This window comes from Myzus persicae, unplaced genomic scaffold, assembly GCF_001856785.1.
Source record: "Myzus persicae strain clone G006 unplaced genomic scaffold, MPER_G0061.0, whole genome shotgun sequence".
Taxonomy (NCBI): Eukaryota; Metazoa; Arthropoda; class Insecta; order Hemiptera; family Aphididae; genus Myzus; species Myzus persicae.
The window spans coordinates 259,077-278,843 of record NW_019101298.1 but is presented as its reverse complement, the minus strand read 5'-3'; the positions used below and the strand labels follow the sequence as shown (position 1 = coordinate 278,843).

General features: G+C 27.8%; 1 protein-coding gene across 1 annotated transcript in view; it reads right to left on the bottom strand.

The window, feature by feature from the left end:
• Nucleotides 1-19,767, bottom strand: part of LOC111028584 (atrial natriuretic peptide receptor 1) — a 284,757-nt gene that overhangs the window by 142,636 nt on the left and 122,354 nt on the right. Inside the window, exons 7-10 of the mRNA XM_022307288.1 lie at nt 16,554-16,686; nt 14,231-14,312; nt 4,276-4,402; nt 2,231-2,314 (exon numbers count right to left, since the gene is read on the bottom strand). Coding sequence (XP_022162980.1) covers nt 2,231-2,314; nt 4,276-4,402; nt 14,231-14,312; nt 16,554-16,686 — 426 coding nt within the window. The remainder of the gene's footprint in view (nt 1-2,230; nt 2,315-4,275; nt 4,403-14,230; nt 14,313-16,553; nt 16,687-19,767) is intronic.

Here is a 19,767-nt window from a genome sequence, read left to right as displayed (position 1 = left end):
TATAATATTTTAAAACGTCATTGTATTGATTTCCAGTGATTGTGCACTATGTATAATAATATGATAGGTAAATATTAAATACATTCCAAGGCATTAAACACTTATTTCGATCCAATTGTTTCGACACATATCCGATTTTAATTCGTCTTCTTCTTTTTTTGTAATTCGGGAAGTATGTTAGCCACCCCACCACTGCTCTCTTATTGCACATGTCCTAAATTCTATCTTCCCGATTCGTCTCATGCACCGTTCCAAAATCATTTCTTATAACATCAGTGTAACCCATCCTATATAAATTATAATATGTGTCTATCTCCAGGTTAGTTGCTACTGGATTGCTTCTATGATGATTTTAAGACAAAATTGATTTTTAAAAAAACCCAAATCTCTGTTATATATTATATATAGACTTTAAGTACATAATAATTTTTTCCTGTCGATCCCTTATGCGTTAAGTATACTTAAGATAGTTTGAAACCAACGTCATATGTCATGTAATATAATAAGATTAAATCGTTTGACTTTTGATCCTTCTGTAACAAATAATTGAATCAGAAGTTTCTAAATAATACGCTAACGTACAGTTATTTTCACATTGAACAAATACGTGTTCACAAATCCAGTCTGTCTGAATTCAAAGCTGTCAGTCAAATACAAAAATTATATGTTGGAACATAAGTCAATCTTTTTTTTTTTTTTAGAGAATATACAATCTATACCCAAAGGCATAATAAGAATATGTGCTACATTATATTTAAAAAAACACATGAATAGGGTGAGGGAAGAAACCATCCAGTGATCGCACTTCTTTTTGCTTAAATATATGTGTAGCTTTATATTTTTTGTTAATAAATCTAAATGTATATTATATACAATATATTTTTAGATGAAATTATATTATATTTAAAAACAATTAAATATCATATCGTGAAATGCTCTAAATGTCATTATTATTAACGAATTTGTAGTTGATATTTTAACAGTAGATAATTATTTTTCAGTGTTGAAAATTTGTTCTTTAATATAAATATAACTATAATAATAATAATAATAACAATACTTATAATACTAAACACGAATAATTTTAGTTTTCATCCGAGTGCTCTGATGAAGGTTAAAAAATATTATTCTGTATTATACTACCCTTTCAAATATATCAAATCTAATTAAACATTCATTATACAAAGATAAAATTAAGCAACGATTTTCTTGATTCTTAATTTTTATTCGTGACACAAACTTTTGATCAAGTTAGTATTTTTAGGATCAAGATAATAAACAAATTTACCGCCAGTTTAATTATAAAATATAACTATGCTTAATATCATTTGAATAAAAATTGTGACCAGGAATACTATGTTTTACGACAAAATTATTCAACCAGCTTACAATACGAACAAAAATATTTTAATTACATGTAATTTATCATTTTTTATTTTTTTTAAGCAAATAAAAACGTCTCGTTATGTATACGATTTGAAGGTGCTTTTAAAGATTTATGACTGTTATAATTAGTATTAATAATATATTTTTATTTAGTTTAATAAAAATTGAGTTTTCATGTGAATATTTCTGAATAAAACACTTGATCAAATATAATATAATACTATTACAATAGGTACCTCAGTTATTTGAAAAATATTCAATATTTAATTTAAAGGCGTTAAAAAGTTGAAAGTATTTTTTTCTTAAAGTACATTAATAATACATAAAAAACTAATCATTCAAATACCTTTTGGAAAAATATGTTAAAATGGAGTAAGCTAATACGCACAACCAGATATAATAAATAAATAAACGATTATAAATAGTGTGATATTAAGCCATAATTCTATATAGAATATTTAAAAATGCTTATACAGGACTATGCCAGGAGTTGGGTTGTAGTAAGATTTCAAATATTTAAAAAAAGGTCATTGTAAAACCATCAATACAATCTATGTTTAGCTCATAATCATAATCAAAACTCTCTATAAATAATATCCCCATAAATAATAAGTATGAATCATATGATAGCTAACCGAATAATAATACTTATTATAAAATGGTAATTTTTGTACATAATATTAGTTTTTCTTAAATTAAACGAAATACTAATAGTTAAAATATTATAATAACTATACACATGGAGAATACAATATTTTTATGTCTGTCAGAAAATAAATTTATATATTTATCATTCATATTAAGTAAATTATTATTATTTATGGAAAGCCGTTTAGGTACTAACTTTGTAAAATGCCGTTTGAATGAATATTTGACGCCCGTAGTCACATTGGCTCATGAGGCTCATGAGGTCATCTGATATGACGGTCTGTAATTGAAAAAATAAAAACAAATTTACACAGTGAATAAAGGTAAAAATATTATAATGTTCATATACTTAATAGGTATGAACGTATACCTACACTTAATTATTATAGGTATATAATGGACTTTCTGGGAATTCTCGCTAAAGTGTAGATTTGTAAAACAACTTTTTTTTATAAGGTTCGTGTCGTTGTTATTCGAAACAAGACTAATAAAAAAATGTTGGTGGTTCTAAGTCCGACAACGCGTGTACACACCGCAAGCCAATTATCGCGTAGTTCGTGCGGTGGTTCGTAAACACTTAAAATATACACGCTTCATTACAGCAGTGAGTCTATGACCGGAATTCTGTTAAAACGCACTAAATGTAACGCATGTACTAATAACAATAACATAATAATAGAATATTTCTGCACCGTTTGATTATATTATTATTTTTCCTCTGCGGATATTATTATAATATTGCAGTTTGTTATTCGATACGCGAATGACGGCTGCGGCGATGAGGATGAGGTCGTTTTTGAAGCTAAGCAGACGTTATGAAAACGAACGTCGTCTTCGCGGTATGCAGTAATATTATATTATCGTGTGTGCGTGACGGTGGAAAATCGTTGGGGAACGCACGCAGTAGGGGTGGTGAGATGGATGAATTTAAGGTCAGGTAGATTCCTACGCCGCTTTTTTTATATTATTATCAATATCATATTTTTTATAAGCCCCAATCTCGGGTCGGCATTTGACGGCACAGCGGGACGGCTTCAGTTGCAATCAGCTTGATTTTTATAATCATCCAGTGGTTATAACCGCATTTCCGGCTGTACGCGGGCCGAGTGTAACTATTGCGCCGCGTCAGTTTAAAACTTTAAAAGGAAGCCTCATGAATAATTAGATCTAGCAGGGACCGATAATTTTGAAACGGCCGTCAATTCAAGAGCGGCAGATACGAAAACGCGATTCGATTAACATAAACGAAAAGAGATTAAATTAATAATTATCAAAAAAAAAAAAAAACAGCCAACACCACTCACCGGCACCGTCGTCGCCGAGAACCACGGGGACCGAGAGCAAAATCGTCGAAGTTAATGTTTGAGACAGACCCCAAAGTGTGAAGCCGAAAAGCGACGGCGTGAAGAAACTATGATTTTAATTATTTTGTGTTGTTCTGTTAATTATTACATATAGGTAGATGAATAAAATGTACATTCCGTGGTGGCGGGTGTGTAAATAAAATGGAGTGTTTGTAATAGGCGTGCCTGCGGAGGTTTTTCGAATCGTCGTCCCGCAACAGCAAACATTATGACAAACCAATATAACTATTTTCATTAGATAGGTAAAACAACTATACAGGTAGTCACTGCTGCAGTATACAGGTTGATTTGTTTTACACGAGCGACGCGAGTAACTCATTAACTTATGTTGGAAATGTGTAAACACTAAATTTCATTTTTTTCGACCGTTCATATGAATGCTCTTTAAGCGGAGTCTTTTATCATCGTTATGATTTTTTTTTTTGTTTTTTGTATTTTACTATTTCTTTATTTTTTGGTTATCTTTATTTTTAACATCTTAATAGTTAATAATTGTTTTATAGAATTTTTCTATTTCAACATGCAATAATTTTGACTATGAAAAGTAACATTAAAAGTGTTAAGTTATTTGTGACGTGATTTATTTAAGCGATCAAAATAAAAATGTTATAAAAATAAAACGATTACAAATATTATAAAATTATCTAAATTATTATCATTAACATAATTATAACTATAATGATTATTATCATCATTATCACTATCGTCGTCGTCTTAAATTTGATAAGTGTATCGTCAAATAAGTGGATCTGTGGAAATAACGCCACTGAAAATATTAAATGGCGGAAACATAAACGGACATTGAGAACGAATTTCACTCTGTATATATTTTCTTTTGGTGGAAAGCACAACAAAACGTAATGATTGCGTCGTTTACCCTTTGGCTGTTTCTTCTAATGAGACTTGCCATGCTCGTTCTCCATTTTTCCTGCGGCACTCTTATGATGTCGTTGTAATTGACTTTCCACGTCATAGATGCAATTTCAGCTTCAAGCTTATAATGTCTGAAAAAAAATATTAACATTTGTTTGATTATTTATAGGCACTAAACTTATAAAAAAATGTACAATTCATGTAAGTCTACAAAAATCTCAGTAAATTGTATGTAGAAGCTTAAAATAGCTTTAAAAAACTACAACAATAAGTCGATGCAATAAATGTACCGATATTATTGAAAATTAATGTTCTAAAACTTTACACCAACGAAATCAAGATTTTAAAACATATTACATTAGTTTATGAAATATTGAATTAATTTTTTTATAACCTCCTCAATCATAATTTTAAAATGAAAAAACATTTTCTTTTAAAGCGATAGAAATATTGCTGAGTGTTTTATTTTCATAGTCACTGTTACACCGTTACATGTCAAACCAATTGAAATTAACCACATTGTCAAAAAATCAGTTTTCTGAAAATACATTTTTACTAAAAACTGCAAAGCTCTTAGTTATATTAAACATAAATATATGACGTATAACGTCTTAGGCCACGTATAGATTTTATTTTATTTAATAATATAACCTATTACTTTTGTTAAGTCATTTTTTTTCTGGGATATTATTGTTTCATAACCACCTAATAGAATATAAATAAATCGAATATCAAACAAACTAATCAAAAAAATATACTCAACCATAAAATAAATTAAACTTTTAAGATCTAGTTATATATTTACTATTAAACTACACTGTGTCTGAATGTGTAATCAAAAAAATATCATTAAGAAAACACTTTTGTAATAAACCGTATAAAGAGAAAGCACATTAATTTAAGCTCGTGTAAACTTGGGATCTCTTGGAGCACTCAAATTTTACATTCGTAAATTATTTTTTTGGAAAATCGTTTTATAAATATCAATGGAATAGAAATCTCATATTCATTACATATATAATATTTTATAATACTAATTGTTGTGTTTTATGTCTCGACAAATATAAGACTTGATAGCTTTGCTATGAATACCTGGACACAGTGGAATAGAGGAAGCGAATTAGCAGATCAAAATCATCTAGCCTCACTTACCGACACCCAAACTTTAAACCTAAGAACATATACAGATTTACAAAAACTCATTAAAAAGACTCTATACCAAAAATGGTGAAATCGCTGGACAAAACAAAACACTGAATTAAACTCAGTAAAAAACAATATCCAAGTATGGCAAAATCCGGTCCTAAACAGAAAAGATGAAACCATTTTAAATCGCCTTCGACTTGGGCACACCTTCGTAACACACAATCACCTCATATCTAGTAAAGATCATCCCATATGTGAATCTTGTGGCGTAGAACTCACCGTCAAACATAATATGATAACGGAATGTTAAACTTGAGAATGAAACACCACATACCAGTGCAGTTAAGCGAACCTCTACAACTTGATCTTCAATCAAACATCAACATTATCAGCTTCCTAAAGCAAATCAATTTATATAACCTAATATAAGAATAAATTAAATGTATATTAAGAACAAATTGCCCAGTAACCGATGTTTTTTTGTTCAATAATATATATGTATATATAAATATATAAAACATACAAAAATGTATTCCTTTACGTGCACACAGTTTCCTCAGTGTAAAATTGTATATCTTATGTGTACAAAAATTAATAATAATAAAATATACCACCAAACGTGTGAAAATACACTTTCGACAAGATGTGTACAAAATTGATTGCATTTCAAAATATAGGTTGAAATTCACCCATACATTTCTCTATTTAATAGAATACTTTATACTTTACACGAGCTTACAACTACATAAAGGTAGTTAAAATTCAGAATTCCGTGGGTATTTCATTTAATACACGTGTGTTTCATTATATACACGTGTGTTTGAGTAAACGATAGTTGCGAGGACAAATTTACTGATATTTACAGCGGACAAATAGTGTTCATCTCATAAAACACGCTGTGTGTAAATTTCCACTAGTTTGTCTAAGTAAACGTTCACGATTTTTCAGCGTTCGTTATTATTATAATGTTTTATTTAATAACGATGGTAGGTAGGCATTTTTTTTCAGTATTTTCATGAACTACTACTTTTAATACAAATGCAAATATTAACTATTGTACATATTAAAATATATATATTATATTATGTAGGTATATGCATGTATAAATGATAAACATCATGTACCATAATACTGTATGGTTCATACATTATATATTACATTTTTATACAAGCAGGGAAAAAAACTATGGGCCAGATTGGCAACCAGTCTCCCACTTGTCAATGACTCATGTATATTGCAAACAGTATGTTATTACAAGTAGTATTTCTGGTATAATGTGTATCTAGGAACTTACATGGAAAAAATATAATTAATTTCAGAATTAAAACTGCTAATAAATTAAACATCATAGATACTTCACACATCTTGTATTTACCAAGTCTACTAAAATTAAAAATATAAAAATAACAACATTATGACATAAGTACGCAGTGTTTTTATAATTTATGTATATAAATTATAAATGATAGGTATGTGTCTAAATAATTGAAAGTAACAAGTATAAGTGTCTAGCAGCCTGTATCTAGATACGCATTATGCATCACTGACAACGGAAAAAAAAATATGTACATATAATTTCAAATATTGATTTGAGTTAAACAATTATTTAAAAAAATCTAATACAATTGGAACATAACATAAATATCGGGGGACTATTTTTAAGTGAAAAAAAATATCAAACCTAGTCATAAATTTATTAGAGAAACTAAGTTTATTTCAATTTAAATTATGAAATATATTATTAATTTTATCACTTTAAAATAAATAATAAGTAAACAATGGCAATTAATTAATTGTTTGGCCACAACGACAGTTGTGAACATTTCATAAATGGTATAGTCGTCTAAAGATTTATTACTTTCATAAAATTGTGCATGTGAATTTCACAGTCATAATATAAAGGCAGTAGCGTACCTATGCCACTACCACATAAAACTTTCTATAACTGTGCTTAAAAGTCCTCAACACCTATCACAATAAAAGTTTATGATTTGGTTACAAAAACCTCAACTCATCCGTAATTTTAAACATTAATCCGAGTTTTTTTTCGCTCCAAAGTTTTATATGACATTTGTCCACAAAAGTATTTTTTTCTATTTCTAAATTTTTGAAGATTCAAGTTTTTTATCGTGTAACACTAATATTAATTCTAAAAAGTAGGTATACATTAATGTACACTGTGTTTCACTATTTTATTCCGAATAGCAATATTATAATAGCGATATTCAAAGTCAATATCGTCACCTATCAATTACTAATGATGATTTCCGTGAGTCGTATACGTTTCTTGGTTCAGTAAGTTCCAATATTGAATGTAAAACATTACCTTCAATAAGTCGAGTTAAAGAAAACACAAACGAACACTTACAGTACAATATGAGAAGTATAAAGTATGTTTTACGCTACTATAATTATTAAAAGTTTAAAAGCGGTTTTCGAAAACTTTTCGAATAAATCACATACACGCATATGTATTCATGATTTACGTTTGAAAACTATTCACAAGTACAACTGCAGTATTCGTACATTTTGGTTATTATCAAAAAATATGAACCGAATTGTATTCGAGATTCATTTATTTCAGAATTAGGTAAATGTCGGGAAGCGGAGACACACAGCAGTTGGGCAAAAATATGACATCATACCTATCTGCAAAAACCTTCAAGACTTCCTTGGACTTGACGAAGATACCCTTTGAAAGTGTTATTATTTATCGAACGTGTAAACTTTCATACAAAGAATAAGTTTAATTCAGAAAAAAAAGTAGTGTACATGTATGCCTACATAGTTATTTTAGTCACCATAAACCAATAATTACTGTCGTAACTTTAGAGTCAGAAAATAAACCATAATGAAGACATTAAGTAAAATAAATAGAATAAATAAAAATAATGAAATAAATAAATAATTTTTTGCATCACGAACTTGAACCTAAAATCCTATCAGTTCATGCAAGTCTTTGCTACGAGATTGTTCATTTTCAAAAAAGCCTAAATATCATTAAAAAATAAAAAAAACTATGTACGAAGAAGTTTCAGTTCATCCTGCACGCAGTATTGGACACCAAACACACGCACACATTTTATTCATAATGTAAATTGTAAGACATGAACTTTTCTATATTTAAAAAATAAAATAAAATTATTGAATAAATTTCAACTTCAAAAATATTTAAGAAAAGTAAGAATTGTGTTCTTATATTTGATAATATATTGTGTTTATTTTGATATAACTAAAACTATTCATTATTTTTTACCTAACATATATTATGTTCATTTTTCAAATTTACAATAAAAATGCAATTTTAGTCGAGGAACAACATTAGACAATTTACAAAATAATGTTGACGAGTATTGCGAAAAATAAGTATACAAGAAACATACAAATATTGTATACATCATGATGCCTGTATAATGTCAATAACATTTTTACTTTTAGCAACTATTTTTTACTTTCACATTGCAGCTTTTGAACGAAAATACTTTCATATACACCTGTTTTTGTTTTAAATCTCTAAGGAACAAAAGTGACACGAGAAAAACTTGTATGGTTTAAAATGAAAAAAAAATGGTTTAAAGGTTATCGGTTATTTTCAGGTTGTTTATAGCATTTTTAAGCAAATGTCAAGTCAAATTTGGTCAATATAGGCATAATATTATGTAATTATGAAGAACTTCTGACAATAATACTTCATTTGGGAATAAGACAAATTAGAAGACTACGGATTTTAAGTTCAATTATTTGAAATAGTCTTGGAAACAATAGATAGTTTGAATGATATTAAAGGTAAAGTCCTTCATGGTATTTTATAATTAAACTATAAGATACAATCAAATTCCAGTATCCAATAAAGTCCTTTAAACCTTTATCATAATACCTTATTTTAGGGGGTATATAAGTTAGGGATTTTTCGATAAATTCAGATCGTTTCCAATTAGAAAAGTTACATATTTTCCTTTACTCCAATTTAAAAAACAAGTCTATTAAATTATACAAATGAAATAAAAAAATGATTTAATGATTCCCAAATGAATAATTAATAAGTAACTGTGTTTTTCTGAATATTTAAAAATTATAATAATGATTCCCAAGTGTTAAAAGTTACTTAAAAACATCATATTCATAAGTTTGCTTGACTAATATAAGACTTTAAACTAAAATTCAATACACCATTAATCTATTTTTAGTTGACAACAATAATTCTACACAAGCTACAGCATCTGTTATTTATGAGTTCTGCATTTAAAATCTCTACTCGCAAGTACACAAGTCTACTGGATTCGTGATAATTTCACTGAAAACTCTTAAGTATTTAAACATTTATTGTCTATCAAACATTGATGGGAATTACGGTAATTTAAATATTTTATTTTTAAACTCAAAAAATTGCATCTTTTCAATATAATACAATATAAATCATTACTAAAGCAGTTTTAAAATACTCAATGTGTTCACAATACTTGGTATTTTAATTTAAAGTTTCTAAATTATTAGCGGCGATGTTTTAATTGATCAATTATTTTGATGTTGTACATATTTAAATATGGGGTTAAAATACAATTTTATTAGCAGTTATTTTGAACATATCGTATTTTCTTTTTTTCCTACTCAGTTCAAAACCGCATATTATCGTGTCTACATATAACATAAAAATATCCAGTACCTATCCCTTTGAATCAATTTGAAAATAAATCTGAACCGATTATAAAAAGTTGATGAATAATAATCTTTGTTCTTGGTTTGTATAAGATTGTCCACCGTTGGACTTATTTGCATTATCTGTAGGCATGGGCTGACATACATAAAATAAAAGTATTGTGTGCTCTTTGAGTATAAAATATTTTGTTAAATAGGATGAACCAATCAATGGTTTTGGTTTTATTTTTCATTCACTCGACGTGTAGGTACTGTCATAACAACCATGTTTTATCATCTTCGGTGCTCAAACTAGTCTCGTTTTTTGACACTCTCTTTGGCCTAACAGAAATAATTTTTATCTGCCGCTGACTATAACAAAATTTCTCATTTTCACGGCACATTTTCTCGAACGATATAAAAACATTTATAGTTGGCTTATTTTAATTTTGGGTAAATAATACAATATCTACGTTCGTAAAGCATAGGACTTGAATTCTGATCCAACAAATCCTCAAATCGTTACATTTTTTTGAAAATGTGTTTCCGACCTTATTTCGCGATTAGTTATCATTGTTCTAGTGATTTTACTCTTTAAACCGTTTGTACAGTTCATATGGTTACCAATAAGTTTTTGTATTTTTTTCAAATTATATACCTACTTAATACGTATATACATCAAACAATTATTATTTATTGTCTTCTCGTTCCGTAAGCAATCCTTAGTTTTCCTCAGTTGAATACATTTTTACGTAAATTAAGAATTAAAATTAATGAATGCGATCTGTACCAACACGTATTTACTAATCATATTAACGTACTAACTCTGTTACTCCAAACGGTAGTCAGATAATAAAATTATGAAACTTTACACTATTCCGCAATACAGTTACAACTTTATTTATAATTTTTTTTTTATATAAGTTATCATTATTTATGTTAATTTAATGCAACGATTTTACATTGAAACAAGATTTGTAAAAATTGAATATTATATTAAAATACTACTGAAAAAAAGACTTTTTAATTGATTCGGATTAAATATTAAACATGGAATAAAACAGAATTAAAAAATGTGCATAGAAAATAAAATATTTCATATCTTAATATTATTGTTTCTGATTTATTTTGACTGTCTGTGTTTTTTAATAAGATTTCAGTATACTTTGTTTTGTATCCAATATAATAGAACTATAAGAAAATAATAACTTCCAATTATAGAAATATTTTGTTGTAATAAAACTATATTGATACAATAAATTAAAATGCGAAAAATAAGGTCATGATTTTTGTTAAGAGCATTAATCAGCCTATTCTTATAATTTCTGCCCAAATAATTTTAGATACCCAATAATATTATAGCAATATAATTGCTAGTATAACACTATAAAGTAGTAATGTTTAGTACAATTTTAGTTTTTTTATTCTAAAAGTTTTCTAAGTACCAAAAACCTCACTTTAAATGTTTTTTGTCTTAGAAAGTTACAAATATTATTTTTAATGATTTATCGATTTAACACCAAATTCTGAATATCTAGTAATTTTCAGGTACTGGTTATTGAACAGTTAGACATTCTAATTCTAATAATTAATTAGTAAGTGTTTGACACATGTTAGAAAAACATTATTCAGTTTGAAAATCGTTGAATCGTTGTACAACTCATTAAACCACATTAATTTCAATTGTTTAATTTATAATATGGTGTGAATTTAGTTAAATTACACACTAACTGTGACACTGCCACATTGGTCTAAAACACTACCAGAATAATTCCAACTCTACTACCAAAACGTTTGTACAATCATTAATATACCAGAGACCATTATAATAAATCTTTGATACATAAAAATTTCATATGATCCAAGAACAAACCATACAATAACACCAGTGAATAAAATACTTAAACATTTTCTATGTATGAATCGATTTGTTCAATATTATCGAAATTGGGTTAATCAGCTTATTGCTTTCCGAATACAATAATATTCATTGTAAATAATTTTATTATTCTTAATAATGACCCATTTTCTAATACAATTTGAACGACCCCTTTACCAAGAAATGACAATAAAAAACTTATTTTTTTTGGATCGTTCCTAATGGTTTAGTTTCAATTATTAAAGATTGAAAAAAATATTGTATTATTTGTATGAACAATTTAAAGATAACTCTGAATTATTTATATGGTTGAAAGGGATCTGATACTATTCACAGAAGCACACTACCAATAGTACAATGAAAAATAATCGGATATAAACTAAAAAAAAACTCTGACACTGGATCGTAAACATAAATAACCCATAAAGAGCTTTACCTGAATAATAAATGTTTAGTAATGAAAAGTTAGTGTATAGGACGTGCCTTGACATGCGGTCGAATAAACTTCTTTTCCAATTTTTTCTGTATTTTCTTTTTCTTTTTTCGATCAAGAGAAAGTGCATAGGATATAGGTACTCGAAGAAAACTGAAAAGGCCTTCGGCCGTGTTAAATTATTCAAGTCTTCAAAACTTCTTGCGAATTTAGGAAGCTTTCATTAGTTTTCTGAAATTTTCAACTTTTTAATTATAATGAAGTAATTATACATTATACTATGATATTGAGGTACGTTGTTTAAATACAACATTTGTAGGTGTATGCAATTTTTATGTATTTTTTTAAATTAATAATTTTGCGCAAGCTGCGTTTAAGTATAATACATTATATCTTCATTATGATTTTTTGTTACACCGCGTTAATATTATAAATTAATATGCTAAGTAGATATCTAATTATATTACAAACATAAATTACATCATTTTCTAAATACATTAAGCTCTTATTAACCTGAGGAAAGAAAATATTGGATAATTATTCCTCAAAATCAAACAAATTAGTTTTTTAATTAAATTAATTAAAAAACATATATTATTATATCCATAAGAAAATTATAATTTAAGAAAAAACATGTTTTCATTTAAGCTTTACATTTAGAGCTGCATTCAGCTAACTAAACACTAACAAAACAAACCATTTGATTAATTAATAACAGCTTTGACATTTTGAATGAAAATATTTTCGCACAATTTAGAGATAAAATTGTTTTATAAGCAGGCTAATTGTACCACATAAAAAAAGGTATTTGGGGAAAAAAAAACTTAAGTTAATGAATTTACTTAATTATATTTTATATATAATAACCTATATTTAAATGTAGAGCCTAATAAGTTAAATGCTTGAATTAACACTTCTACTCTTTTTACACATATTCAGTTATATATATTATGAGCGAATTTCTACTGTACCTACAAAAAAAAAATATTTTATTCCTAATAATTATAAGTTCATTTAAGTTACAACAGTACAATATTTTAATTCAAAGATAATAATATTATAACGACACTCTAGCTATATCAAATTTAGAAACAAAAGATAAATAATACAAAATAATGAAAAATAGTTTTATTATACTTTTGAAAAATAAAAAAAATTTTAATTACTATTCGAATTAAATAGCATTCAATAAAAATAAAAAGGTGGTAAGTTGAAAATAAAATGACTCGTTAATAAAATAATGAAAAAGGACAAACTATATAATTTCTGTTGGAAAAAATCAGGGACATCACTAAAATGAAAAATGTATACAACAAAACTGTTCTGGATATAAAATTAAAGTTTACCTTGCCGAGTAACTGGTATCATTTTTGATGAAAAATAGTAAAAATGAAAAATAATAGTCAACCATACATCGGGATGATTCAAAGCACGCATACAATACCTACCCGAATTCCAACGAAAGGGCATCCTGATTAGACCATTAATAATGCAGCCGGATACGTGCCAAGGAATAAGAAAAAATATATAAGGTCGTTTAACCGGTATTTTCAGTGTTTTCATTTTTTTTTCTTTTTACGAGATGGGAAAACGCAGCATGAAAACATTTTGGGAAAATACAGCGTTTCTACTTTCTACGGTAAAAATCATAATCAACACGAAAATATTTTACCAAATTATAAATAATTAACTATATTAAATAAACACCTATCGGTGCCTAAATAATATCAGTTAATAGTAATGTTGATGAGATCAAATTTAATTTTTACAGTTTAATAATTGTGGAATTATTACTATTACACTGCAATTTGTATGTATAGTAATAATATTTGTATTATAATAATTATTCTGTGTATTATAAATTACCTGTATATTAGAGCTGAAGCTATTGCTAGAATCACTACAACTGAACTGAGGACTATACTGAGTATCGCATAACCAGGCATTGCTAAAAAAAAATGTAATAATAATAACATTAATACAAAACTTTGCCGTTTTTAATAGTAATTACAAATGTTGTATACTGTAGGAGGTGAGACTCCTAGATGACCCCAAAAATGAAAATAAAAATATCGAAGACCGTCGATTGAGTCCCAGACTCAAGAAAACGATTTTTTCCTACCTTTTAAGCGGTCCGATTGCGTCCTCTTGTATAGTGGGTAAGTGTTAAATACATCTCATATATTTGGCCCATATGGTGTGTGGATCTATTCTATTTAAATGTATGTGTTATATAATTTTAATTTACATGTTTTTGTATCATTATCATTTTATAACACTGATTGGCCAGAAATATATTTTTTTTAATTATTTAATCTTATATAATATTTGAACTGATTTTTGTTTATTTTTGTATTATTATTTTTTTGAATATCACTGACAAAATAATTACTTATTTGAGTTTTGTGCATAACAATACTCGAACAACATGGTATCTTAATATTCTGCTACAGGATATGAAATAAAAATCTATATTGTCATTCAAATAAATAAAAACTTAAAAATAACAGCGAATGTATTCAATAGTTGCTACGAAAATCTTATTAATATAGTGTTATTGATATGACTATACGCAATCGGAACATATAAGAAGGTAGGAAAAAATGATTTACCTATCTGACTCGTGGACGCAATCGAAACACCGGAAAGGTATAAAAGGTTGAAACGGAACGTAATCGAATGACGACCAGAAATACATGTGTAAACTCTGTATTAAATCTAAGCAATACACTACATATAAAAAAGGAATCATTCACAGCCAATCACAGTGGATAGCAGGACACAGACAGACGATGGTATACGGCAGTATATTAAAATATTAAATTGACAAAAATAGCAGTCTAACCGTCGTCGTCGTGTCGTTCCATGAACACATACACAATATATAGGTATAATTAATTAGCTGTGGGATAGCCCGGTCGTCGGTATGATAAGCTGCATGTGACGAGTGACGACGACCGAACAGTGTCCCACAGCTGTACACCGAAAACATAAATTCAAATAAAATAAAATCATACAATATTTATGTAAAATACATTCGAAGTAATTCACCAAGCATGCTCAACCCCCTTTTTTCAAAAATGAAATCATTCAAAATCTAATTTTTGGAATTATTTAATTTACTTAAAAACCATATTTTAAAATTCATGATACACTCTTTATTCTTTTGTTCTGCCTACTTATGGAGTGTCCTTTTTTACATTTTTTTAAGTTTCCTGACACTCATCGTCTAAACTTAAGTATTTAGGATTAATTTTTTTTCCATTAAAAATTCCAAAAATTAGATTTTAAACAACTGCATTATTAAAGATATAAAAGAGGTGAGCATGCTCTGTGGTTAATCTACATATGTTTAATATAGTCAATATAATACATGTCATCCAAATCTTATTAATCTTACATTATACAACATTATAATTATGTGTGATAATATTATTACTTATTAGTTATTAGTATAAGTAAATATTCTTAAGAACAGCTTATTTTAACTACTATAAGAGGTTATACGGGTTGGTAGTGAAAAATTAATTTAAAAGTTTAATAATTAATTTAAAATTAAAAGTTTATAGAATCGTTATACAGTGGTGAAGTAATTAGAAAAAATACAATTAATAATGAAAAAAACTGTAAACTTCATTCTATGATAAAATATTTCAACTGATTGTACTCTTTTCTAATAAAAGAATAATATAACTTAAAGAGATTGTTGTTGAAAATATTATATTGAAACCCATATTGAAATTAATTGAAATTTGGACCGAAAAATCAAAATTCAGAATATAGAATTGGAATTGAAAAGAACCAATATAAAGGATAAATATGTTGGTAAAAGAGGGATATTGTAAATCTAGAAATATAATAAATGTATAAAATAGTAATAGTAGTGTATAAAGTAAAAGGTATAAGGGAACATTTTTTTTGGTGGATTACTTTATAAATGGTTTTGAAGTGAGAAAAAGGGGGGAAAATAATAAAAATATAAAAAATATCATGAATGTTTTGTGCTGATGTGAAATTGGAACGGTAAAATATAAATATAGTGTTAAGTAAAATCAACCAGAAATCGTTATAAGTTATGTTGATACTGACGGGAGATGATTTTCCCGAATGTATAGGGATAACACACGATCAACTATTCTCGAGCTAGATATCCAGTAGAAAGACTAAAAGTAGGAATGAAAATCATTACTTTTGCAGAGGGAATTGTCAAATCCACAATCCGGTATATCCGGCGGTGGGTTCGTTCTGCCACCGGCCCAGTGAATGCTCATGCCCGACACGTATTCTAACGATTGATTTTTTCCGATATAGTTCGCCACTATCTGCCAAAATATAAAACAAACACACACACACGCACAAAATTAATGGTTATCCAATCACATTGAAAAAAAAACAAAAACAAATTTGAACAATATTATTTACTGTCACAAATCTCAATAATTCGTACACGACGAACAATATTATAATAATATAATAATAATAAAATAACTTTAATATTAACTATATTAACTATATTATTAATCTTAACTATTTTAAGATTGTGTAACGCAATTGAGTACTTCATTGTCTTCATTACTTGCAATGTGTTATTATAGTTATCACATGGATAATTATAGATAAACCGTTTACCCACCGAGTATGTGACACGGTACCAAGGCTCATGGCCGTTTTTTTATATGTTCTACCAGACGATTTATTGGGAGACATCGTGCCGAGTTCGTTAAAACTTTTCTCATCACAAATTTCAGTCATGAAGTGCATTTGTACGGTAAGAAAAATCAATTGATCCGACCACCCATTGTTCGAACAACACCAATTTTTGATTTTGCATTTAATATTTACACCTGGTGCTCGTGAAAGAGACGTACAAGAGACTGTTATCGTTTTAGTAATTTACATCAAACAGAGAAAATGCATTATCGTGATGATAAATTTAAATTGTTTTGCTTACATCATAGCATATTAGTTGGCAGAATGCAAATTACGATTGTATTAATAAATTATTAAACATAAAAAGCAATTAATTTAATAACATTCTTGAAAATAAAATAATTAACATTTGAATTAATTTATGTTTATAAAAATTAAATATGATACGTTTATTTTTCTTAAAAAATGTCCGGGTTTGTTAACCTTGTTATTGCTTTTAATAAATACGAAAAAAATTTTTTTTTGTTCATGAATTTTAAATTTTGGTTGATAAATATATATTCAATAAATGTACAATTTACAGACTTCCGACATAAAAAAACATACAGGTATAAGCTGACAAAATCTTTACTCATTAATTTATTTTTAAAAATAAAGCCGACCGGCTTTTACAAAATAGTGAAATATAATACATACTAAGTAGTATTTATTTTAGGGCATACTTTTTTTTTTGTATTTAAAGTACTGTCAGTTACCAAATAATCGAATTACCTAGTTTAAGATTCTGACGCTGTCAGTGAACGGTATAAGAATGCATCTCCATAGTGGAGAGGCCAACAATTATTGCTATACTTTTATCATTGAAATCGATGACAATACGATCATCTTTACGATCTCGTCGTATACAAACAATCTGTATTATTATTATGTTCAAAGTGTACCGTTTAAGGTGGGATTCTATTCATACAGATACAATGATTTCAACGCACACGTACAATATTTTCTACTATATTTTATTGCTAGAGAAAAATAAACAAAATAAATTAATATAATATAAAGCTTAATATTCTTTTTTCCATTCTTCCGTTATATATACTGTTGATACACCCTTTGGAATTTTGGATTATGCCAAGTAAAATGTTATATCGAATGTCTTTACCAAAAACACACCAACAGCAAAGCTCAAAAACAAAACATAATATTTAAAAATGTAATTAAATATTTAAACTCGCATCAAAAACGATTAGGATCATTGTTTCAATCATTTTTAAAATTGAAAATAACAGTGTTATTTTCAATGTTACAGACATTTAACTTGAATAGATTGTTTTTTCTTGAAATGTGTTTGTCGTCAATTGAGTTGATAAATACAACATTTTTTAGTTATGTATTTTAGTACCAGTTACCTATTTTGTTATACGAACCTTAAAATATTCACTACCTATTGAAAACCAAAACCGACCTTGTTAAACTAATATTCTAATTACAATAACAATTATATTATTATTGATGTTGTTGTTGTTGTTGTTGTTGTTGTTGAATTTGGCTGGCAATATTGGTAAGTCTACTTCAACGTGTCAAAGCGGCGGCACGCGCCGCGCTGTTACATCCCGGGAATCCACCACCCTAGCCAAAAATAAAGCGAATCGTATGGGGGGGGGGGGGATATTTGGAATATTATTAGGAGGGTCACCCTTGTTTGGACTCTGAGCCAACAACATAAATTTATGAACCCTCTTAAAAATAATGCATTTCTGAACGAGATTGTTGCGTTTTTTTTTTCTAAATATATTATTACTCCAGTAGAAGGTACTTAATCGTAGTCGAAACGTTACACACAAAATACTATTATTGAAAATTACCAAATATTGCATACTCTTGTGTTGGCACACATTTTGTATGATATATTATTATGCAAGAAAATGTTTTGTAAACATAAACCTTACGCACAAGGCACAGCGTATAAGACGAAAACGGTACTGAATCATGTTACCTACCTATATAATATTCCGTTCTAACAGACATAAATTTTACTGGTGGCATACGTTTTTTGTTTGGTTCTAAAGTAATTTTTTATCTATACCTGAACCACGCATTTTTTACAAAATCTCTCATGCATTTTTTTTTTTTTTTTGACAGTACCTATACTTCACAAGAGGTAGTAGATCATTTTACGTTATGGTCTATCCCTAGACCGCTATATACTCGAATTTGCCTAATTGTGTAACGGCATTTGCACTTGTAATATTATGAAAAACATACTATTACTGAATTGGTTTAATTATCCATCCTAAAATCATTCAAGCCGTTATGGATTTATACCGGTATTATGATATTACTATACATTGCGATATGGTTCTTATTTTAGATATATTTTTTTTTGCCATCAGTAATACTAATAAAATATTAAAATACAAAAGTAAGCTGCAGTGGACAGGTGTTTCACAGTGGTTGTCTTCAGTCACAAACCGTGTTTTGAGGTCAAGTATCGGCTAGTGTAACTAGTCCCGGATGGGTGACCACCCAGATTTTAGCGACAAATCCTCGGCACATATAGCTACACGTGTTCTAACCTCCCACCCCATAGTTAAGTACTAAATATCCTCCAGGCTAATGACCATAGATGTTGAAACCTTAACTAAAAAATAAAAATAATGATGATAAACTGAAAAAATCTTATAACGACAGTACAGTAAATATTCATAATATAATAACAATAAATAGTAACACGACGATTGGGTTGTTATAAAAAT